We start from the raw sequence: 23,742 nt of genomic DNA, 5'->3' as shown, positions 1-23,742 counted from the left end.
CCCGCCTCAGCTTCCCAAAGTGCTGAGATTATACAGAGTAATGTTTTTAAGATATACAATAAAAGAAGCTGTGACCCAAAGATTTTATACCCAGCTAACCTGACCTTCAGGTATAAAGACCATAAGCCATAAAGACCATGCAGAGGAGTTCAGGGGCTCTATCAGCCTCTGTGGAGTCTGCTGGAGAACAGACTCCAGACAATCAAAGAGCGATGGAAGCAGCTTGGGCATAAAGACTGGTGGGAGCATTGGATATATTTAGCTGTGGAATTAAGGTTAGATAGAATAGAGGTGACAGTATTTATATTATAAAATTATAATTTTATTTATATTATAAAATTATATATTATAAAAATTTGTATTCTCTGATGATGGAGACAGTACAATCGAAACATGAGATTAGGAAGGTATATAAGGCTGGACATGGTGGCTCACGCCTGTAATTCCAACACTTTGCAGGGCTGAGGTGGGTGGGTCACCTGAGGTTAAAAGTTCAAAACCAGCCTGTTCAGTATGGTGAAACCTCCTCGTCTCTACTAAAAATATAAAAATTAGCCAGGCACGGTAGCACACACCTGTAATCCCAGCTACTTGGGAGGCTGAGGCAAGAGAATTGCCTGAGCCTAGGAGGCGGAGGTTGCAGTGAGCTGAGATCATGCCACTGCACTCCAGCCTGGGTGACAGAGCAAGACTCCATCTCAATTAAAAAAAAAAAAAAAAGAAGGCATATGGAAAGTAGAATAAGCTCACTGATTGCCTTATTAATTAAAAGTATATTCTTTTGATTAGATGTTGGCAGAGAGGGAGGAAAGTGGAAGACAAGGCCTACTAATTTTAATATTGCTTGTAGTACGGAACTGACATCTTGAAAAAAGAGGACTAAGGAAACTATAATGATATTAGCATAAAAGTATTGTAGTATAAATATACGCTTTCTAACACAGGGGAAAAAAAACCTGAAAGGCGGAAAGAACACAGTGAGGTTAGGCAACTCTTTCAAGAAATGTTGTATAAAGGTCAGCAGAGAATAACAGGTAACTTTTGGGAGGGCTAGAATTTTAATTGAAGTATAACATATATACCCAAAAGAGTACATACAGTGTACAACTGGATGAATCTTAGCAGAATGAACATATTTGAACAACACCCAGCTGAAGTGGGGGTGAGCTTTAGGGGAATAACAGTACAATCCCGCTGGGTGCTGTGGCTCACACCTGTAATCCCAGCACTTTGGGAAGCCAAGGCAGGTGGATTGCTTGAGGTCAGGAGTTCGAGACCAGCCTGGCTAACATGGTGAAACTCCATCTCTACTAAAAAAAATTAGCCAGGTGTGGTGGCACACACCTGTAGTCCTCACTGCTTCGGAGGGTGAGGCAGGAAAATCACTTGAACCCGGGAGGTGGAGGTTGCAGTGAGCTGAGATTGTACCACTGCACTCCAACCTGAGTGACAGAGTGAGACTACGTCTGAAAAAAAAAAAAAAAAAAAAGTGCAATCCTGTGCTGAAGAGTGACTCTTGCGGAGAAGGCAGGAGATGGTGTCCAGCTGCAGGCAGGTGGGCGGGCAGGAGGGCACCCGTGAAGGGCTCAGATTGTTGTCGGTTAAACGGGAAGAAGTGTGGTTCAGTGGGACGCAAGGATGGCAAGGTGGTTTTGGAGGTTTCTGTGAGATGGTTACCTCGGGGAAGTAGGGAGGATTGAACTAGGAAGGGTCCCAGGCAGCTCTGATCACCCACCTGAGGCCAGTGAGTCCAACCTAAGGTGGAACCCAAGCCCAGCTTCTGCAGAAAGCAGCCTTGCCCCCAAGCTCGGTGCCGTGCTCGCCACCTCACTGGGAGCACACATCTGCTGCACAGCACATACCCGGCATTCTGGCTCCTTCCCTGGCACTGAGATTTGTGATCCTCCAAGGTGTCTCACAGCCTGCGAGCCCATTTGTGTCCTGGTCCATTCCTCTGGGGGAGCTCAAGTGGGAAGCAGGATCTCCAGGCAGTCAGTCTGCCCACTGGATTCAGGCAGCTTGTTGTAAACATTTATTTAAGTAGACCTAAAATCCATTTCTATAATATCATGAGGACAAGATGGGTGGACTGTAGGTGTGAACCTAGCAGAGTTCTCTCTTTATATATATATATATTAACAACTTTATTGAGGTAAAATTGGCATAGAATATACTACATATTTAAGGAGAACAATTTGGTATGTCTTTACATGTATACCCTCCTGAAGCCATGCCACAGTCAAGATCAGGATTCTCTCATAAAACACAGAATGTGAAGTGTTTTAGGAGGGCGCCCAGCACCCTGGCCACTGCCCCAGCCCTTGGTGGAGTGAGACCATGGTCATGGGACCAGAGTCAGCAGGAGGGTGTGAGGGGTAGAAAGCCCATCCCAGGCCAGAGCCCACCATGGGGAGGTGACCACCTGCAGAGCCAAGAAGCCCAGGCAGTCAGCTGGCTCTGGTCAAGTTGGGCTCTCCCCCAGTGGACTTTGCTTTCTGCCAAGACAACATCACTCTCAGGCCCGTGTGGCACCAGGATGGCAGCAGCAGGCCTTGCATGCTCCTTGGATTATCCCAACACTCCTGCAGAAGGGCCACTTATTTCCTTGGTGGCAACTGGGTGATGCAGTCATCCCATACCCACCCCCAGCCCAGACCACAGGCCATCACCCCAGCCCTCTGTTCAGCCCAAGAAGCATGGGCCCACAAGTGGACAGGGATATGTCTCCACATTGAGATAGGGCTTCTCCTGGCCTTTGCACTGATCTCTCTCAGAAAGGGCCCCACAGGGTGAGCCCAAAACCCATTCCCTGCGACTGACTCACTGGGAAGGGTGGATTTGGTTATTGAGGACTCCATGTCCGGCAGCTAGAGAGGAGCTGAGGGCTGAACTGCAGCCACAGCCTCCTGCCCAGCCAGACAGGCTCTTCTCCATGCACCATTTGCCCCATGGCCCTTCCTACACTGGGCCCTGGTCCAGCTCTGGATGGACAGGTGCATCAGAGGCTGCCTGGCAGTGCAGTTGTTAGGACATCCCCTTCCCTGTTTTATGTTCCAGTCTTCCCCAGCTCCTGAGGAGGTGTCAGAGCAGCCCACCAGCCCAGCCTCTCCCCTCAACAGCCACCAGAGCTTCTGTGTGCAAGAGGTGCCAACTGCGTCCCAGGGCCTACTCAAGCTCTTCCAGAAAAACTCGCCCATGGAGGACCTTGGAGCCAAGGGGGTGAGCCCTGAGCGCCAGCACTCCAGTCTCTGTCTAGAGCTGAGCCCTTGGGAGGGAGGCTGGAGCCAGTCCTGGGCCTGTGCCTTCACTCAGGGCCCTGGGCTGACCACTTTGCAGTGCCCACCCAGGCTGTTCCCCAGCAGCGTGGGATGGAGCAGGCACTCTCTGGGTGGGGGCTCCCCTGACCTGCTCAGTGGTGCTGTTTGCTACAGGCTGTAGGCCCCCTGAGGAGCTGGTCTCCTGAGCTTTGGGAAGTGTGGCTCAGCGTGGGCTGGTCTTTCCTGGGAATCGTGAGGGAGGCCGCACTTGCTCACCAGCACTGTCTGGAGTGTTCACGAGGCTTTCGGCGTGGCCTAGGGCTTGGCACTCAGATGTGCTTCAGCCTCCAGGCTCCCTGATGTGCTTTTCCCTTAGGCTAAGGAGAAGATGAAAGAGGAATCATGGCACATCCACTTCTTCGAGTATGGGCGCGGTGTGTGCATGTACCGCACAGCCAAGACGCGGGCACTGGTCCTGAAGGGCATACCTGAGAGCCTCCGGGGAGAGCTGTGGCTCCTCTTCTCTGGTGAGTGGGATGCGCCTCCCCACCTCCCACCTCAGCTCAGCCAGTCACAGCCCCCAAGCTCTCCCGGTGTGAGCTTGTCTGGTCCTTAGCTGGCCTGGAGTTGACCAGCCAGGAGCTCTCAGCTCTTTCACACAGCTGGGAGCCGGGCTCTGGGCTGTGGGCAGGGGCCCAACCAGGAGGAGCCTCCTGAGGGATAGAGGCTGGAAGGTGGGCACTCTGCTGGCCGGCTGGTGCCCTCCCGCTCACAGTGAGAAGGAAACAGGCCCCTAGAGAACTCCTTTCTTTGGGACAGACTCTGACAGCATTCACATCCGTGGCCACTGGAGGAAGCAAGTCAGCCACTTGAACTTTCAGGTGGAGCAACTTCCCCAGGAGCACAAGGGAAGCCTTGCCTCACAGCTTGTGCTTGACCCCATGTCCCACCTCTCCTCTGTGGGGCACTGGTGTCTCCAACCTGCCCTGTTACTGCCCCTAAAGTACCAGAAGGAAGGAGACAGCTGGCACCCATGTCTCACCAGGGGCCTGGAATGAGATGGAGACTCACCCTGGCTACTACACTGAGCTGGTGGAGAAGTCCACTGGGAAGTACAGCCTGGCCACGGAGGAGATCGAGCGAGACCTACACCGCTCCATGCCTGAGCACCCTGCCTTCCAGAACGAGCTCGGGATTGCTGCCCTCCGCCGGGTGCTGACTGCCTATGCCTTCCGAAACCCCACCATTGGCTACTGCCAGGTAAGGGGCCTGGCAAGGGCCCAGAGACAGCATCTGCCACCAGAGGCTTATAGAAGCAGGTCCCTGTGGTCTCAGGCCTGTGCGGTGACCCTGCCTCATGTCTCAAGGAAGGTGCCCAGCTGCAGAAAAAAATAGAATTTAAAAACAGTGGGCCGGGCGCAGTGGCTCAAGCCTGTAATCCCAGCACTTTGGGAGGCCGAGGTGGGTGGATCACGAGGTCAAGAGATCGAGACCATCCTGGTCAACATGGTGAAACCCTGTCTCTACTAAAAATACAAAAAAATCAGCTGGGCATGGTGGTGCGTGCCTGTCATCCAAGCTACTCAGGAGGCTGAGGCAGGAGAATTGCCTGAATCCAGGAGGCGGAGGTTGCGGTGAGCCGAGATCGCGCCATTGCACTCCAGCCTGGGTAACAAGAGTGAAACTCTGTCTAAAAAAAAAAACAAACAAACAAAAAAACAGTGTTAGTTGCTCATCTCATCCCCATTCCATATAGAAGTTGTCTTCTTTGTACTCTGGTCTGATTGTTTTATGTGTTTGGTAAAATAAGTATACATAATATAAAATGTTGCATCTTCACCACTTTTAAGCATATAACTCAATGCTTTAAGCACATTCACGCTGTTGTGCAACCATCACCGCCATCTACCTCCAGACCTCTTTTCATCTTGCAGAACCAAAGCTCTGTGCCCATTAAACATACCCCAACCACCATTAGCAACCACTGTTCTACTTTACAGTGCTATAAATTTGACGACTGTAAGTGTGTCATATAAGTGAAATAATACAGTATTTGCCTTTCTGTGTCTGGGTTATTTCACTTAATGTGATATCTTCAGGGGTCATCCATGTCATATGAATGTGTCAGAATTTCCTTTCTTTCTAAGGCTGAATCGTATGCTATTTATGTATAGAACACATTTTCTTTTCTTTTTTTTAAGATGGAATCTCACTCTTGTTGCCCGGGCTGGAGTGCAATGGTGCAATCTTGGCTCATTGCAACCTCCACCTCCTGGGTTCAAGTGATTCTCCTACTTCAGCCTCCCGAATAGCTAGGATTATAGGCATGTGCCACCACGCCTGGCTAATGTTTTCTGTTTTTAGTAGAGATGGGATTTCGCCATGTTGGCCAGGCTGGTCTTGAACTTCTGACCTTAGGTGATCCACCTGCCTTGCCTCCCAAAGTGCTGGGATTACAGGCATGAGCCACCATGCCTGGCTAGTATTTCTATTTTTAATTTATTTTACTTAATTTTTTAGAGATGGGGTCTTGCTATGTTGTCCAGGCTGGTGTCAAGCGCCTGGGACCAAGGGATCCTCCTGCCTTAGCCTCCCAAGTAGATGGGACTACAGGCATGTGCCACCACACCCAGCTAATTTTTTTTTTTTTTTTTTTTTTTTTTGGAGATGGGGTCTCACTCTTGTCCAGGCTGGCCTCAAACTCCTAGGCTCAAGTGATCTTTCTGCCTCAGCCTCTCAAAGTACTGGGATTACAGGCATGAGCCACCAGCCGCCATGTCTGGCCTTTTTTTTGCAGCCTCCACCTACTGAGTTCAACCGATCCTCCCACCTCAGCCTCCTGAGTTGCTTGGACTACAGGTGCCCAGCACCACACCTAGCTATTTTGTGTGAGCTACTGTGCCCTGGCCTATTTTTAATTTTTTTAGGAATTCCATACTCCTTCACCAACAGCTGCACCATTTTATATTCCCACCAGCAATTCACAAGGGTTTCGATTTCTCTGCATCTCATCAACACTTGCTATATTCTGCTATTGTTGCTGTTATAGTGATGGGCATGAAGGTATCTAATTATGCTTTAGGTTAGCATTCCTGGCAGCTTTTGATTTTAAATCTAGGCATTTTTCTGGCCAAGTCAGATGGCTTTCTGTTTGCCTTAAAGGTCTTGTTAGCAGCTAGGGCTGTGTGTGGTCCTTGTTCTGTGCCAAGTGAGTGGCCTTGGTGTGGGGCTCTGGCCATGTGGCTCCCCTCCACATCAACTTGGTCATGCATCCCACCTCCAGCACCAGACACTGCTCCACAGAAGTGTGATGTGTTCATGTCCACCTTCTCTGGTTTCCCAGTACCTTCTGACCCAGTTTGAAGGAACTGGTTGACTCTCTACTAAATCCATTTCCTACAGATTGCCTTTTGAATTTCCTGGAATTGGGCAGAGGCAGTTTCTCATTACCGGATGCCCAACCCTCCTGAGGAGGCAGACTTGCTTGTAGAAGGAGGCCATTAATCTTCACCATGAGAACCTGAAAAATAAAAATAACAATGGCTGTAATCCCATGCCTGTAATCCCAGCACTTTGGGAGGCCAAGGCGGGTGGATCACCTGAGGTCAGGAGTTTGAGACCAGCCTGGCCAACATAGCAAAACCCCATCTCAACTAAAAATACAAAAAATTAGCCAGGTGTGATGGCAGGCACCTGTAATCCCAGCTATTCAGGAGGCAGAGGCAGGAGAATCACTTGAACCTGGGAGGTGGAGGTTGCAGTGAGCCAAGATCAATGCCACTGCACTTCAGCTCCAGCAACAAGAGCGAAAATCCATATCAAAAATAAATAACAACAACAACAACAAAAAGAAGTGATCATGTGGGCCCTTGCAGGGAGGGGGTAGCTGGGAAGGGTGGGGAGAGACAGTTTTATTTGCTGGCCGGCAGTGCAAGCCTTCACCGGCTGTCTCTGTGCCCGGCAGGCAATGAACATCGTGACCTCAGTGCTCTTGCTCTATGGCAGCGAGGAGGAGGCCTTCTGGCTCCTGGTGGCCCTGTGCGAGCGCATGCTGCCCGACTACTACAACACCAGGGTGGTGGGTGAGTGTCCCAGGTACTGATTTGCCTGAGTCTTCAGGTGCCTGGTGGTTCCATCAGGGTGGCAGCCCCTCCCAGGCCAAGCTCCAGGCTTCACCTGGGTTCCCTAGGAGCTAGAGGGTAGTATTATATATTCGGTGGTTTGTAAAAGTCCCCTCAGAGCCCAAATTCCTATCTATCTAACTTTCTGTGAACTTTTTGATTACAGAAAATTTCAAACATCAAAACTAGAGAATATATATCCCCCATGTAACCTGATGCTCAACTTTATTGAAGTCACATCCAGTAAAATCTGTTATTAAATGGAAATGGACTTGTAAGAGTATTTAATCAAGTTCATATTTAAGTGTGTTATCCTGTCCTTCCCCTGCCATCTGGTGTTTGGAGTTACCACTCTTGGGGTCCTTCAGAGTTGCATCTCTTCACAGTCATCAAAACTGGACACACAACCACTGTTTACCTCTCATGCCTTAGGGAGAAATCAGTATTTCCCCAAAATAAATTTCAAGTGTAGTGGAAGAAACAGTTATTTCACCCAGTGGTTTGGGAGCTGTAGAGAGAAGACTTGAAGGGTTTTTCCATCCTTGTTTTCTTCCGGCACTCCAAGTCCCCTTCAGCCCTCACTGAAGAGCTGGCAGGGCTGGAGTGGCCCGGGCTAGTGGGCTTCAGTCCGTGGCCCGCCCAGGCCATGGGGTGGGCTCACCTTCAGCCTCGCTCATCCTGCCCGCAGGAGCCCTGGTGGACCAAGGCATCTTTGAAGAGCTCACGAGAGACTTCCTGCCACAGCTCTCAGCGAAGATGCAGGACCTGGGAGTGATCTCCAGCATCTCGCTGTCCTGGTTCCTGACCCTCTTCCTCAGTGTCATGCCCTTCGAGAGTGCTGTGGTTATTGTCGACTGTTTCTTCTACGAGGGCATCAAGGTGATACTGCAGGTGGCCTTGGCCGTCCTGGACGCCAACATGGAGCAGCTGCTGGGCTGCAGCGATGAGGGCGAGGCCATGACTGTGCTGGGCAGGTGACGTGCTGGGCTTCTTCTCCTGCCGGGGGCTCACAGCAGAGCCTCCCACCAGCCCTGGGCACTGTCCAGTCAGCATGCAGTGACTGTGCCCACCAAGTGCTAGGCCACGGCTGGACCCAGAGGTGCTCTGGGGTCAGGAGCTGGTTCCTTTCTAGTGGGAGATGAAGCAGCACTAAGTGATAGGTGCTGGGAGGAATAAAGCAGGTGCTGCAGGCAGAGCATTCTGGCTGAGTAGCCGCCGCTCAAATGTGGGGATGGGGATGCTCGCGGAGGAAGCAGTGACCACAGAGCCAGTGATCACAATTCCAGTTGGTGGCATAGCTGAGTTTTCCTATGTCTACCAGGTGGTCCCCATCATACCTCTCCAAGCTGAGCTGCATTGCAGCCCCCATGCCCTGGAGGGAGTAGGCCTGCCCTGGGCCCCCTGGTAATGTCCAGCTAGTCACGCCAAAGGCCCGGCGTCATCCCAGCGCCTCCACCCCCTCCTTAGTCCCCACATCCCATCCCTTGCAAATTCCGTCTGGAATCCAGCCCCTGGCCTACTGTAGTGCAGCCCAAGCCTACCATGCCCTTTCCCTGGGGTTCCCTTTTCAGGTGTTTCACCTGCCTGCATCCCATAGGACTCTTATGAAACCTGGCCCTGCCCCTCCCCTGGGTCCTCTGTACAAAGGCACTGTCTGAGACCCCAGCCTGGCCTTCAATCCCTGGCACCTCCTGGCTACACTCTGCCAGGCCCAGAGCTCTGTGGAATCCCACCCTCCTACATAGCGTATTTGCCTAGCCTGGAATGCTCCCACCCTCCAGAAACAGCCTGGAAATGCTGCCACTTGCCTGTGGCCAGGCCAGGTGATGCCTCGGTCCCTGTAGATCCAGCAGAGTTGTCACCTCCCTACTGTGGACCATAGTAGCTTTTGGCCCACGCTGATATCAAGACACTCAGCCTGTGGCTGGAGTCTGTGGCTGGTTTTCCTGCCCCTTCCTACAACAGGCGGATCGGGCCTCCTCCAGAGCAGGGGTCTGACTGGTGATAGGACCGGGGTCATGGGCATGGGGAATCAGCTACCTCCTCCCACCTGAGTGTCAGGCTCAGCCCAGAGAGCCAGGGAGGCCATGAGCTCTGGTGGGGCTAGGTCAGCTGACTCAGGTAGGGCTCCATCCCCAGGACTGTGTCCCTGGAGAAGCTGATTCCCTGGGCTGCAGCAGGCCTTCCAACCCCCCTTCCCCCAGACTTTCTCCTGTGACTCAACCTTTGATTCTTCTTGTCCAAGGTGGGAAGGTCCCACATCCCCAGGGCCCTGCCAAAGTGAGGAAGATTGTCATCCTTCCATCGGGGTAGGGTCTGGAGTTATAAAGTGTCCCTGCTCAAGGGACACTCCCCCGCCGCCCCAGAACATAGCCTAGCATCCTCAGCGTTAATGCTCAGGCCTTGTTGGGGGCACTGCCCTGTAGAGCTCCAACTTGCTGGGGGCCCTGGTGGGGCACACTGCCCTCCTGGAGGGTGCCCAGTCAGCATGCTCCTTGTTCAGAGAATTGTGAAGACTGGGTCCCTTCCGCATCACTCAGCTGTGGGAACGAAGCTCCCTTTACCTGTGCGTGGTCTGGACTGTTGTCCTCTGCCCTTTGCAGATACCTGGATAATGTGGTCAATAAGCAGAGTGTCTCTCCTCCTATCCCACACCTCCATGCCTTGCTGACCAGCGGAGATGACCCCCCTGCAGAGGTGGACATCTTTGAGCTCCTGAAAGTGTCCTATGAGGTCAGCACTCAGTGGGGCTAGTTTGGCCGGGCCACTCCATCTGGTATGTGGGTTGGGTGGCTACGGGCAGTTGGCATCATCTCACAAAGTCACCTCTGCCTGTAGAAATTCAGCAGCCTGAGGGCCGAAGACATTGAGCAGATGCGGTTTAAACAGAGGTTGAAAGTGATCCAGTCCTTGGAGGACACAGCCAAGAGGAGTGTGGTATGGGTGCCGGCGGGGCTGGACAGGGGCTGGGCCTGGGGGCAGTGGTGCCCTCTCCACAGAGCAGGGTGGATGCAGGGCTCCCCACACCCAGTCTCCTGTACTGCCTTGGTAGGTACATCCTGGTAGGATTCATGGGACTGGGATACAGAGGTGTAGATGAGAAGGTGGGGAGAGGTCCCAGTTACTTTTCTCTGCTGGTGGGTGAGTCACTGAGAAGCTTCTCAGATAGCTCCCACCTGAAGGCCACATGCCCTCTGGGCCGAGCCTTCTCCTCACTGGCTGTGCCATGTGTTCCCTGCCCTACTCCCAGGCAACAACATGCCGCCACCCTCCACACACCCCAAACACCATGTCTCTGCCACAAGCTTCTGTCCATGTCTCTGAAGGGGCCAGGCCCTCCTTGCCACCCTGTGCTGTAAGACCTGTTCGTGGTCTCTGCCCCCAAAGCTAGGGACTTCTTCCATTGTTTCCATGTTCCCAACCCTCCTGCAGGCTTGTAGGACACTGTGGTGACATTGGGTCACAGCACCAGAGACTGACTGCTTCAGCCAATTAAAGCAAAGGAGTGTCGGCTTGCAGGATCTAGGGCTCTTTCCACATAGTTGGCACCAGGGTCTCTGCAGGGATCCAGATGACAGGAGCTAAATGAGCATCCCTCACCCTGCGACCTCAACTGCACATTGAGGAGAGAAAGACTCCCCCAAGCCCATCCTGGGAAGGAGCCCGGGAGTATGAGCTGACTGGTGGGTGGGGGACCAGGGATGGGCTGTGGCCTTGCCCTCTCCTGAAGGGTCCACCCTCAAGTGCTGGGCCACTGAGAGGTTGGTTCACACCCTTGCTCTGTTCCACTGAGGATGCTCTCACAGAGTGCCGTACTTCTGTGGCAGGAGCTTGCAATCCAGCCATACACCTGTTTCTCCTTCCATCTAGGTCCGAGCTATACCTGTGGACATCGGTTTCTCAATTGAAGAGCTGGAGGACCTTTACATGGTGTTTAAGGTAACAGCCCAGAGCTAGGGCAGGACCCCTTCCTAGCTTCCTCCCAGAAAATAAATAGATTTAAGTGTATCCCCCAAGTGCATCCTCAGATGCAGTTACCCTGAATCTCATGTGGTACAATCACATCCTTCTTGGAGTTTAGGCAGGACCTCTTAAATGGCAGAAAATCCACTCAAGTCACTTAGACCGAAGAGGGAATGCATTGCCCTTGTAACTGAAAAGTCCAGCAAGGCACAGCTTTAGACATGGCTGGACCCCGGTGCTCAAATGTGCCCTCAGGCTCCCGCACCTCTGATGTCCTCTGCACTGCTCTTCCTACACCGTGGCAGGACTGTCATCACAGCTCCAGGGTCGTACTCTCTTCTTAGTAACCCCCGTGCAAAGATAATTTTTCTTGTGGTTTTAGCAAAAGACCCAGCCTTGATGGTTGGAATGACCACCTTTCTGTTCCTGTTGCCAGTTCCCATCCACCTCTCCAGCTGCCTCAGGTTCAGTGCTCAAGGTGGCCGCTGCGCTGTGACCCTAGTGTCACAACACTTGAGCCAGCTCTGCCTGCCTCCTAGAGAAGTCATAGGAGTGAGAGCAAGCCTCAGGCCTCTTGTTTCCCTGGAGCCCTGCCAGGAAGGCTCCGCCCTTTTCTGGGGCCAGCAGACCAGCTCTGCCCCTTGCAGGCTGCCGAGGGCTCTGTTTCTCAGCCAACCTTCTCCCCATCAGTTACAAGGGCCTGATGATACCCTGAGAGCTTTTGGGAGGTGCTGCAGTTTCTGGCCAGTGCTCATCACCCCAGAGCTCTGCAGGCTTGGACGGAGTGGGAGGGTGGATGCACATCAGCCTAGAGGTCCCCTCAACCCACAGGCTTAGTGGCTGGGCTGTCTCACCAGACCATCTCCCACAGGCCAAACACCTGGCTAGCCAATACTGGGGGTGCAGCCGCATGGCGGCTAGCCGTCGGGACCCCAGCCTGCCCTACCTAGAGCAGTACCGGATCGATGCCAGCCAGTTCCAGGAACTCTTTGCCAGCCTGACGCCCTGGGCCTGCGGCTCCCACACACCTGTACTGGCAGGGCGCATGTTCCGGCTCCTGGACAAAAACAAGGACTTGCTGATCAACTTCAAGGAGTTCGTGATGGGGATGAGTGAGTGCCTGCCGGGCCTACCAGGGGCCTGACCCTCCCACACCCTTTCCCAGGAAGCCTTCCAAATGCCAGCATCTCCAGTCTGTCCCTACCACAGCAAGCAGGGGGCAGCTTGAGCCTCTGGCCCTAGATTCAGGAGTAACAGTTTACCCACGGGGGCCAAGTTGGGGTCCAGCAGGAGCCTTGTCCCCTGACGCATGCAGTCTGGGGCTGCTAGAAGCTGGTCTACCAGCCCCAGGGAAAGGGTGAGCCTTCCCAGCAGAGTGCCAGAGAGACGAAGGAGACGCCCCCTGAACTCTCCAGCGGGGAGTCGGGCAGTGCAGGCTGTGAAGAGGGTCCCACTCAGACCCCCTGCAAGGGGCTCTGCAGCCATCTTGCCAGCCCCCTCCCTGGCCTCCACAGGCGGGATGTACCACGGGGACCTGACAGAGAAACTCAAGGTGCTCTACAAGCTACACCTTCCCCCAGGTGAGACCCTCCTTCGCACTCCCCAGCCATCGTCTCCCACTTGTCCAGAAGTTCAGCTGCAGAGGACAGGCCTCTGTGGGACTACGGGGTCTTGAGGGGGCACCGGGGCTCTGTAGGCTGGAGGTTCACATTGGAGGAGCGGGAGGGAGCTGGAGCACATGGCAAAGGTCTGAGACCAGGGCCTTGGCTTGGGAAGGGGCATGGAGGAGAATCCTGTGGGTGACTGGGCACCACTGGGAACAGAACACCCACCAAGCAGGCAGCTGGACCCAAAAACCACGAGGTGGGGCATGAATGAAGCTTCGGGGTTGGAACTGAAACCACCTGCATTAATTCGTCAAGTTTCTTAAGGGTTTATTCCCAGAGGTTCAGCTAGAGAATCCTGTCACATGGCCGTGAGGGGCCACTTCTCTCTGGCCTCTCAGTGGTGCTGGAGCCTAATGGGGCTGCAGTGGTGACAGGCTGTCTGCAGGGGGAAGGCTCGCATGGGTGGCTCCGTGGACAGTGCTCCAAGGAGGGGGTCATCTCCATCATCACAGAAGGAAACAAAGGCTTGGGCCTGTGGATATCATGGGCTGGGTGCTCTGCTCCGGGAGTGAATCTGCCCCAGGTCACTGCTGTTGCTTGAAATCTGAGGTCAGCGGCTTCCCTCAGAACTGACCCTGTGATTTGCAAAGCTTGCAGCCCATTGCTCTGTGCCTCCAGAGCTAAAAGGCTCTTGACATAGCTGTTCTCACTTGTGACTGGCTCACCAGAGAGGCCCTGGTGGGACAGACTCCACTGGGCCTGGGTCCCAGGGTTGAGAGCATGCAGGGCTACCCTCACACTCCTGAGTCCCTCAGCCCACCGTGCCCTGTCCAGACACAGAGAACACGGGCTCTGGTGGCCTGCAGCCCATGCCATGCCACACTCACCCAGGACCATGTGATCCACAACCCTGGGTACTGCTTGGTGACCTCCAGCAAAGACTGCACAGAATGAGGCAGGCCAGCATGCATGATGTGGCATAACCTCTGAGCTACCCCAGAGGGAGAGCAGCAAGTTGCCTGCGCATGGCTGGTCTCTGTCTGCGTGCCCATAGGAGCATGAACCACTGAAAGGGTCCACTGGCCAGATGATCATTGGGGCAGGAGGGCAGCTGCTGTTCACTGGACTGCTGATTGTGTTGATTGGATTTTCACCTAGGATATGTATTTCCTTTTCAAACACAATGTAAAAGGAAAGTGGCTGGGTGCAGTGACTCACACCTGTAATGCCAGCACTTTAGGAGGTTGAGCCAGGCGAATCACTTGAGGTCAGGAGTTCAAGACCAGCCTGGCCAACACAGTGAAATGCATCTCTACTAAAAATGTAAAAATTAAGGCCGGGCACAGTGGCTCACGTCTGTAATCCCAGCATTTTAGGAGGCGGAGGCGGGTGGATCACCTGAGGTTGGGAGTTCCGAGAACAGCCTGACCAACATGGAGAAACCCTGTCTCTACTAAAAATACAAAATTAGCCAGGTGTTTTAGCGCATGCCTATAATCCCAGCTACTCAGGCGGTTGAGGCAGGAGAATCCCTTGAACCCAGGAGGTGGAATTGCAGTGAACTGAGATCATGCAACTGCACTCCAGCCTGAGCAGTAAAGTGAGGCTCCATTTAAAAAAAAAAAAAAAAAAAAGGCCGGGCGCGGTGGCTCAAGCCTGTAATCCCAGCACTTTGGGAGGCCGAGGCGGGTGGATCACGAGGTCAAGAGATCGAGACCATCCCGGTCAACATGGTAAAACCCCGCCTCCACTAAAAATACAAAACATTAGCTGGGCATGGTGGCGCGTGCCTGTAATCCCAGCTACTCAGGAGGCTGAGGCAGGAGAATTGCTTGAACTCAGGAGGCGGAGGTTGCGGTGAGCCGAGATCGCGCCATTGCACTCCAGCCTGGGTAACAAGAGCGAAACTCCGTCTCAAAAAAAAAAAAAAAACGTCAGGAAAGTAACAACCAGAGCTATCACCATCAAAACTATTTTTTTGGGAAGGAGTCTGGCACTGTTCCCTGCGTTAGAGTGCAGTGGTACAATCTCAGCTCACTGCAACCTCTGCCTTCCAGGTTCAAGGGATTCTCCTGCCTCAGTCTCCTGAGTAGCTGGGACTACAGGTGTCCACCACCATGCCTGGCTAATTTTTTGTATTTTTAGTAGAGACGGGGTTTCAGTATGTTAGCCAGGCTGGTCTCAAATGCCTGACCTCATCCACCTGTCTCTGCCTCCCAAAGTGCTGGGATTACAGGTCTGAGCCACTGCACCTGGCCACCATCAAAACTATTACCGAGTATTGTAATGGGTGGGTGCTGGGACTGGCCAGGCTGTGGGCAGGGAAAGCGAGCCTCTGCCCAGGGCTGCAGGGGACTTGCTCTGAGGGGATCTCCTTGTTTCCTCCTGCCCTCACTCTGTCTTCTCTCGGAGCACAGCTCTGAGCCCAGAGGAAGCTGAGTCAGCCCTGGAAGCGGCCCATTATTTCACAGAGGACAGCTCCTCAGAAGGTGAGTGGCCACTGGAACACTTGACATGCCCAGCCAGCACCCTACGGCCACCACAGCCTTCCTGCAGGGCTCGGGCAGTGGCCAGCAGCCCATCTGGGCTCAGGGACCAGGCCGAATGGGGTGCTCCCCAGGGGACCATGGGCTGGGCCCTGCCACACTAGCTGGGAGTGGGGCCGCCCCCTGTGGATGTCCTCACTCCTGTTTCTCTTATGTCTCTGTCTCTCTGGACCTTGACTCCTCCCACCTCTGCCCCTCTGCCTCTCCTCTGCCGTCCCTTCCAGCATCTCCTCTGGCCTCAGATCTGGATCTTTTCCTGCCCTGGGAGGCTCAAGGTCAGTCCCCGGAAGGCAGGGGCACCCCCCTATACCTCCTAACACTCTCCTGCACTGTCAGGAAGCCTGGAAGCTCTTTGTCCCAGGGACCCCTCTGGGACTTCATCCTCTGGGGATAAGTCCTGAGAAGGACCCAGAACCAAGCCACTCCTCTGCACCGCCTCCGTGTCTGCTATGGGTAGGCAGTAAATAAGGTCCCCAGCACACTAGGCACCGAGCAGGCCCAGGGCACCACCTCCTCAGCCACATGTTAGAGGTATTTTGTCTTCATGTGAGTAGGAAAGAAATACAAAATGCTATCATTGGAGCATGTGAAAGACACAGCGTGGCCAAGTGGAGGCTGGAAGGAATATTGGATGCTTTCCTAGGAAAAAGCTTCATGTTCCACATCACTTTTTTGTTAAGGAACAACATGCATGTTGAGTACCTGTTAGAACTCACCGCTGTGCTATGTTTAAAGCCTATTGGGAGCATCTGATGTGAGGTGATGGGAGCATTCTAGGCCCTGGGCTTTGGCAGTCAAACTGGTGACATGCAACACACTTGCAAAACCGACCATAATGCCACCTGGTGATTTCACGTGAGGGATAATGCACACCAGGGAACCGACTCAAAAGAGAAAAATATAGTGTGTACTAAGAGGCCCATGGCAGTCCTGGTGACAGTGGCAGAGGCTGACAAGCTTGAGGACCTTAATTTCAAGGACCGAAACTAGAGAAACAGGTGTACCTTCTGTTGTATGTGGAGCCAGCAGGCCACTCTAGGCTTGTCCCTCATGCTTCTGAGAGTGGCGTGGTGGCGCAGAGCCCTGGCCTCAGACCGCACGTAGCCCCCAGGACGCAGGGCCTCCATTCCAGGGTGAGATGCCTGAGCCCAGAGAGGTGTGCCCTTCAATGCCATCAAACAGCCAGCAAGGGCAGCTCAGAACTGAGGTGCTGCCAACCTGCCTGAGGTCCCCCCACCAACCACACTGCCGTGGGGAACAGCTCTAGGAGAGCTGGTCGACCGCTTCTCCCAGGTGCCTGTTCCCATGCAGGGAGTGTAGCGTGCGCCAACTCCAGCAAATGCAGTCCCCCCCGAAACACTGCTGAGCACGGGAGCTATGCACAGACAACCCCTCAGCAACTGGCACAGCAGGCGCTGGTGTAATTGGTCATTAGGATTCCCCTCAGTTCTAGCAGGAATTCTAGAATTCATTAGTCCTCAGACTTACCTATAGCCCAAATCATCATTCACTTCAAAATCAGCATGTTGAGACTTATATTCATTTGAAAAAGAAGTGAGAGTTTGGCGGCTTTTGTTTTAATGTGACCAAGTGAGGGAATGCTCAGGCCCTTGCTGTGGTGCCATAGGGCAGGGCCGGGTGGGCCAGGCAGGAGACATGGCATGGGGGACCTGCCCCCCAGGGCCTGGCCTGGGGCTGGCTCTACAGAAACAGACTACATCTCGAGGACCCCAGGAGCTTACAGTCCCAACAGCAGAATATTCTTCATGTTCTTTTTATTTTTCCATTTGTCCAGAAGCACTACCGCAGGAAGAGCAGGAAGGAAGTGGAAGTGAGGATGTCCAGGAAAAGAGAGGAGGTACAGGCCATTCTCTGCTATTGTTCTTAGAGACCCCAGCGTTGGGACACCGTTCCTTGCTAGTCTCTTGCCCAGTCAAGAGAGCCCCCTACCCTGGGGGATGGCAGACGCGTGCCCCCATCAGGAAGCAGGACTCTGGGTGCACAGCTACTCCAGCAGCCACAGGAGGCTTTGCGCTCTCCACCAGCCACGCTGGTGCTGCTCAGCCAGCCCCCTTTTGCCAGCTTCTCTCCAGATGCCCTGTGACTCCATCTGAAGGAAGATAGTGTCGACCCATTGTCATCAGCTTAGGTCCAATCACTTCAGCAATTTAGGGGAAACCTGTGGCCACTCTGGGTTTTCCCATAACCACCTTCCCAAACGACAGGGTGTTTTGTAATAGGGCCCCGGTAACTCCATGCCAGAAAACACCCAATCCCTCCTCTCCCTGCTGTCAGTCCCCAGCCCTCTCTCTCACGTGACAAAGATGAATCTCTCTCCTCCTAACCCGCAGAGGAGAAGGGGACCAGCTCTCCAGACTATCGGCATTACCTTCGAATGTGGGCCAAGGAGAAAGAGGTTCAGAAGGAGACGATTAAGGATCTTCCGAAGATGAACCAGGTAGGCTCCATGGGAGCCTACAGTGGACATTTTTGGAGAGCTCTGGCCAAGGCTGGGCCCTAATATCAGAGCACCCACACTGCAGCATCTCCTGAGGGTGGGAAGGCTCCTCCCTGCCTCTAGAGCCGGTTAGTCCTGGTTGCCAGTCAGTGATGATTCCAGAAAGACAAGAAACCAGTTGCTCCAGGGCCTTGTACAGGGGTGTTTTTCCATGGTGCCACTGTCCAGACTGAGTGTCCACGAATCAGGAGCCAGAGGCTCATAGGCTACCTTTGACAAGAATGTGTTCCACACCCTGCACCCTCCCCACCCTGCCCTGCTCTGCACACACAGCCCCTCCACAGCCCACTCTTCATTCACTGGTCTCACAGGTCAGAAGCATGGTGTCTTTCCAAGGGTCTCACAGCCAGAAAATGGGAGACCCCAGCTTCAAACTGCAAATGTTCAGCCAAAGGCAAGTCTGGAGCACCAGCCTGACCATGGCCCTTGGGCCAGATCCACCGCCTGGCTGTGCCCAGTAGGGGACTCTGCAATCTGAGTACTCATCCTGCAGGCCTGGAGAGTGGGCACTACATGCAATGAGGAGTCTTCTCGCTCTTAGGTCAGGGGGCCTAGATGTGTGGCTTAAGGACGTAGCACCCACCCTCCCCAGGAGCTCCCTTCTCAGCTGACCTAGGCTGTACTCTCCTCACTGTCACCTTCTAAAGAGCTTCATTCAAGGGCTGAGTTGAGGTTGCTTCTGATTAAAAATGTAAAAAGCCAACGAGAAGTCTTTGTAGTGACTGGGTTTAGAGTCATGGCAGAACTCCATCTCCATCTGCAAACAGAACAGACCTAGAAACAAGGAAGCTCCAGGTCAGACTGGCACGCTCTATGTGCTGAGAGAAAGGCAGCTGGAGAGGAGAGCCTTTTGAAGAGCTATGTGGCCTTAGTTGAGCCACTCTCCCTCTCTCAGCCTGTGTCCTGATCTTGTAAAATGGGACTGATGAGGCTTGATTAACAAGACAGCAGCCAACATCCTTAGGCTGGCCCAAGTCATCAGTTTGGCTAATATGGACCCCTTCTGACTGGTCTTTTACCATCTCCCTGTTCTGTTTTTCTCCTTAAAAGGAGCAGTTCATTGAGCTGTGCAAGACGCTTTACAACATGTTCAGTGAAGACCCTATGGAGCAGGACCTGTACCACGCCATCGCCACGGTGGCCAGCCTCCTGCTCCGCATTGGAGAGGTGGGGAAGAAGTTCTCGGCCCGCACAGTCAGGAAGCCCAGGGACTGTGCCACTGAGGAGGATGAGCCACCAGCACCTGAACCCCGTCAGGATACAGCCAGGGAGCGTCAGCCCCCAGCTGCAGGAGACCCTCAAGCCAAAGGAGGTGGAGACATGCACCTCGGGAAAGTCCCACAGGAGAGCCAGGTGGTGGTGGAGGCAGGCAGCGGCGAGGGACAGGGCTCACCCTCCCAGCCACTGTCTGATGATGAAACCAAAGATGACATGTCCATGTCCTCATACTCAGTGGTCAGCACAGGCTCCCTGCAGTGTGAAGACCTCGCGGATGACACAGTGCTGGTGGGCGGGGAGGCCTGCAGTCCCACAGTCCGCATCGGGGGCACTGTTGACACTGACTGGTGCATCTCCTTCGAGCAGATCCTGGCCTCCATCCTGACGGAGTCTGTGCTGGTGAACTTCTTTGAGAAGAGAGAGGACATTGGACTCAAGATAAAGGACCAAAAGAAAGTGGAGAGACAGTTCAGCACTGCCAGTGACCATGAGCAGCCTGGAGTTTCTGGCTGATGCTTGCAGCTGTGAGGCTTGGCCTGAGGTGTTATCGGTGGGCTGGCCTCATCTCCTCCTGCCCTTCCTCCCTTATCGGTTTCTCTTTAAAGGCGTGCCCTTCCTGCTCTCCCAGGAGCAGTGAGTGTGTGACTGGAAAGGAGGCTGGTGCAGACCCAGCTGCCTTAGACAGATTCCCTGGGTCTGCATCTCCTGGCACCGGCTGCTTCTGGGCCCAGGAAGAGGCTGTGGCTCCCACCGTCCTTACACCCGGTGGGAGCCTGCCTTGCACCAGCTGCACCTGCCTAGTGTTAGAGGCTCTCAGATCTGCCCTTGCTTGCCTCATACCTCTGTGCCCTGCACTGTGGCCAGGCTAGCTGAGTCCCTCCATCCATGGGATGCTCTCCTGCAGCTATGTGGTACAGGGGTCATTTCTGCCTCTTGGCACCAGATGGAGGGCATGTGTGTGGGTACCAAAGTGATGGAACCCTCAGGTGCTCTCCAGGAGCCTGAACCTCCTGACAGGAACATGAGCAGAACATTATTGCACAGGGTGGGTGCTGCACACAGACATGGCTGTACACAGGCGTGGCTATACACACACTCAGCTCATCATCCTTTCCAGTGACTTTGAAAGCACATCCCTCAGGTCCCGATATATTTCCTTGAATTCATTTCAGTTGGCTAGAAATTACACTGTGCTCAATGCCTTAATAAATCCCTGAAAGAAAACCCACACTGTGTGCAGTGCCTTGCTGTGGCCCCCAACCACTGCTTAGGCCTCCCAGCTTCTCCTCGGGCCAAGTGTGGGGCCCTGGCTGTGTTCTGGAAGTTCAAGACACTTGGTCCTCCACAAGGGGTGGAAGAGTACAAGGCCTGCCAGGTTGGATGGAGAAGCCGAGGTGCTGATGCAGGCTGGGCAGGTCCTAACCAACCTGCATTAGGGGATGCCCTGACCTCCACAGGTCTTCGTGGGCAGGGGTTATGGGTCCTGGTGAAGGAAGTGCATTCTCAGGCCTAGGCTGCAGCAAGTGTCTGCCCTTGGGTTCAAGAAGCAGACTGGAGCCACAGGTGACCAGAGGGGGCCCTGGGGCTGAGCCACAAGGATCCCCTCACTTTGCAGCAGGAGCTGAAACCGACCAGTGTCCAGTGTTTGCCCCCACATGGGGCTGCTCTTGCTTCTACTAAAAGATACAGCAATTCCCCCCTTATCCATGGGGGATACAGTCCAGGGCCCCCAGTGGATGTCTAAAACTGCAGATAATAACAAACCCTAAACATACATGTTTTTTCCTATACATACATACCCGTGATTAAGTTTATGAATTTTGGCACCTTAACAGACTAACAATAATAATAAAATGTAACATATATATAATATACTGTAATGAAAGTTGTAAATCTGGTTTGTCTCAGTATCTTCTTGTACTGTACTCATCTCTTTTCCAGGTGGCTTTTGACTTTGGGTAACTAAAGCTGCAGAAAGTGAAACTCAGAGGTACTACTGTATATCTCTGTGGAGGCTGTTTTTGTTTTAACTAAGTACCTTTGCTTTGTTCATTTTAGAGACAGGGTCTCACTCTGCTACCCAGGCATGACCGTAGCTCACCGCAGCTCAAACTCTTGGCCTGAAGTGATTCTCCTGCTGCAGCCTCCCTAAGTAGCTTGAGACTACAGGCATGCAGCACCATGCCTGGCTTTAATTTCCTTTCTAGTATTTACATAAACTACCATAAAATAATTTCAAATGATTTATACCAAAAAGACTGTTCTTGGCTACACCATAATTAAGATATAATAACCTCATACATTCAGCAATTTCAAGTCTTAAATTGATTATACTCAATTAGATTTGAATAACTTGGAATTTGGATAAATGCCTTTTTTTCATCTTTTTGTCTTTACAGAGGTAAGATAAATGTTTTTAATATGTGGAAGTGTAAGCTTGTGAATACACCAAATAAATTAACACCCAAGAATATAAAAGAGGAATCTGGCCTATTCACATGATACAATGTACAAAAATGTACAATATAGTCCTTTCATCCATAAATCATTCAACCTGGGTAAATAACTCAAAATGTTTAACAATCAGAACAGTAACAATAAATAATAGATAATACGAATAAAACATTTAAGTTATAAATAAACATGAATATTTTAAAACTGCCTACTGAGTAATGAAAGTCATGTCAACTCATCAAATCATTCTTATAATTTCCAAGAAAAAATCTATATACCTGAATTTTTAAAGGATTTTGATGTCCTGGCTAATGCCCTTTTTGGCCTTAGTCCACCTGCACCCAGGTGAATAAGAAAAATAAAAATGATTTTCATGTCCTTTATTGCCAAAAGGAGAAAAATATACAGAAAAGTAGAAAGACAGTTTTTTCCTAGTGCTACAGATTACTTCTCAGTATTTTGGTGTTGATTCTGTAAATTTTTTCGGTTTAACCGATGTCATATATGAAATGTTTACTCTTTTCATTAAGCATAAAACATTCTTTGCAGATGCCTTCTGTTCTCAGCCACAGTAACTTAAACGTGGAAATGAAGGAAGACCACCCAAATGAGAAACGTAGTGGGAGTCAGCATCATCACTCGGTGTGGGTGAGTTCAAGCGCCTGAGGTTGGAAAACGGGGAAGGCTCCAGGTGGTTCTGACTGCACGATATTGGATTGGGGAGCGTATTCCACTTTCTCGGGTTGGTTCTGACAATGGGAGGGTGGTCAGGTACTCCTGACCACTCCTTACCACGCCGCCGACTGCCTGGTTACTGCAGCAGTCCGTTTATTGTCATGCGTTGTCTGGGCACTGTCTGCTGGCATACTGTCTCTCAATTTTTTTTTTTTTTTCTGCTAGCTACTGTGCAAAAGTTGGAAAAAATTAACATTGCCTACAACCTTAGCCACACACACACCCCAGGAAATAATGCTGGTGTCACAGAATTCTAACGATGTCCTGTTAATTTTGTAACCTTGCTTCTCCACAGCATGTTGTCACTTCAAACTCAAGTTCTTGCTGATGGGTAAACTACCTAAGGGTCCGCGCCGTTCTTCAGAACGCTGATTTCCATTTCTTCCTGATATACTTGAGGGAACACTAGGGCATGAATAATAAATCACCTGGGTGAAGGGATTCCTTTCTTGGGGTTGCAGTAATTGCCAGGTTTCTTGCCACGGTTTTGCATTTGACCGTTCTCCCCGCACCCCTGTCACGATTGGGTGTTTCTTTAACGGGATGGGTTCTGCTGTTAAAAGTGAGTGTCGGCCAGGTCCTGTGGCTCAAGCCTGTAATCCCAGCACTTTGGAAGGCCGAGGCGGGCGGATCACCTGAGGTCAGGAGTTACAGACCAACATGGAGAAACCCCATCTCTGCTAAAAATACAAAAAGTAGCTGGGTGTGGTGGCGGCCACCCGTAATCCCAGCTACTCGGGAGGCTGAGGCAGGAGACTCGCTTGAACCCGGAGGGCAGAGGCTGCAGTGAGCCAAGATCACGCCACTGCACTCCAGCCTGGGCGACGGAGCGAGCGAGGCTGTCTCAAAAAAATAAAAATAAAGTGTCGGCTCGCTTTTTTTTTTTTCTGATAAATACTGCGCAAAAGTTGGAAAATGAAACATTTTTAAAAATGAAAATTACAGCCGGGCGCGGTGGCTCAAGCCTGTAATCCCAGCACTTTGGGAGGCCGAGGCGGGTGGATCACGAGGTCGAGAGATCGAGACCATCCTGGTCAACATGGTGAAACCCCGTCTCTACTAAAAATACAAAAAATCAGCTGGGCATGGTGGCGCGTGCCTGTAATCCCAGCTACTCAGGAGGCTGAGCCAGGAGAATTGCCTGAACCCAGGAGGCGGAGGTTGCGGTGAGCCGAGATCGCGCCATTGCACTCCAGCCTGGGTAACAAGAGCGAAACTCCGTCTCAAAAAAAAAAAAAAAGAAAAAAAAAAGAAAATTACAACCCTAGCCACAGAGATGTACAGGTAATTTAAATTTTTTTTGTATTTCTTTTTCCAACAAGG

At 52.3% G+C, this 23,742-nt stretch overlaps 1 protein-coding gene across 2 annotated transcripts in view; it reads left to right on the top strand.

Annotated features, from left to right (window-relative positions):
* Positions 1-21,123, top strand: part of TBC1D9B (TBC1 domain family member 9B) — a 52,372-nt gene extending 31,249 nt beyond the window's left edge. The window contains exons 8-22 of one of the 2 annotated variants that reach the window (XM_039460660.2): positions 3,058-3,219; positions 3,634-3,784; positions 4,303-4,517; positions 7,222-7,339; positions 8,067-8,352; positions 9,982-10,111; positions 10,217-10,315; positions 11,249-11,317; positions 12,213-12,453; positions 12,856-12,921; positions 15,366-15,437; positions 15,719-15,769; positions 17,290-17,352; positions 17,846-17,952; positions 19,063-21,123. In XM_039460660.2, coding sequence (XP_039316594.1) covers positions 3,058-3,219; positions 3,634-3,784; positions 4,303-4,517; positions 7,222-7,339; positions 8,067-8,352; positions 9,982-10,111; positions 10,217-10,315; positions 11,249-11,317; positions 12,213-12,453; positions 12,856-12,921; positions 15,366-15,437; positions 15,719-15,769; positions 17,290-17,352; positions 17,846-17,952; positions 19,063-19,743 — 2,511 coding nt within the window. In that variant the 3' untranslated portion in view covers positions 19,744-21,123. The remainder of the gene's footprint in view (positions 1-3,057; positions 3,220-3,633; positions 3,785-4,302; positions 4,518-7,221; positions 7,340-8,066; positions 8,353-9,981; positions 10,112-10,216; positions 10,316-11,248; positions 11,318-12,212; positions 12,454-12,855; positions 12,922-15,365; positions 15,438-15,718; positions 15,770-17,289; positions 17,353-17,845; positions 17,953-19,062) is intronic. The other variant, XM_039460661.2, reaches the window with a different exon arrangement.
* The last annotated feature ends 2,619 nt before the right edge of the window (positions 21,124-23,742 follow it).

The sequence above is a fragment of the Saimiri boliviensis genome, chromosome 20 (assembly GCF_048565385.1).
Source record: "Saimiri boliviensis isolate mSaiBol1 chromosome 20, mSaiBol1.pri, whole genome shotgun sequence".
NCBI lineage: Eukaryota > Metazoa > Chordata > Mammalia > Primates > Cebidae > Saimiri > Saimiri boliviensis.
The sequence above is the reverse complement of the archived record's forward strand: the minus strand, read 5'-3'. Positions and strand labels throughout refer to the sequence as shown.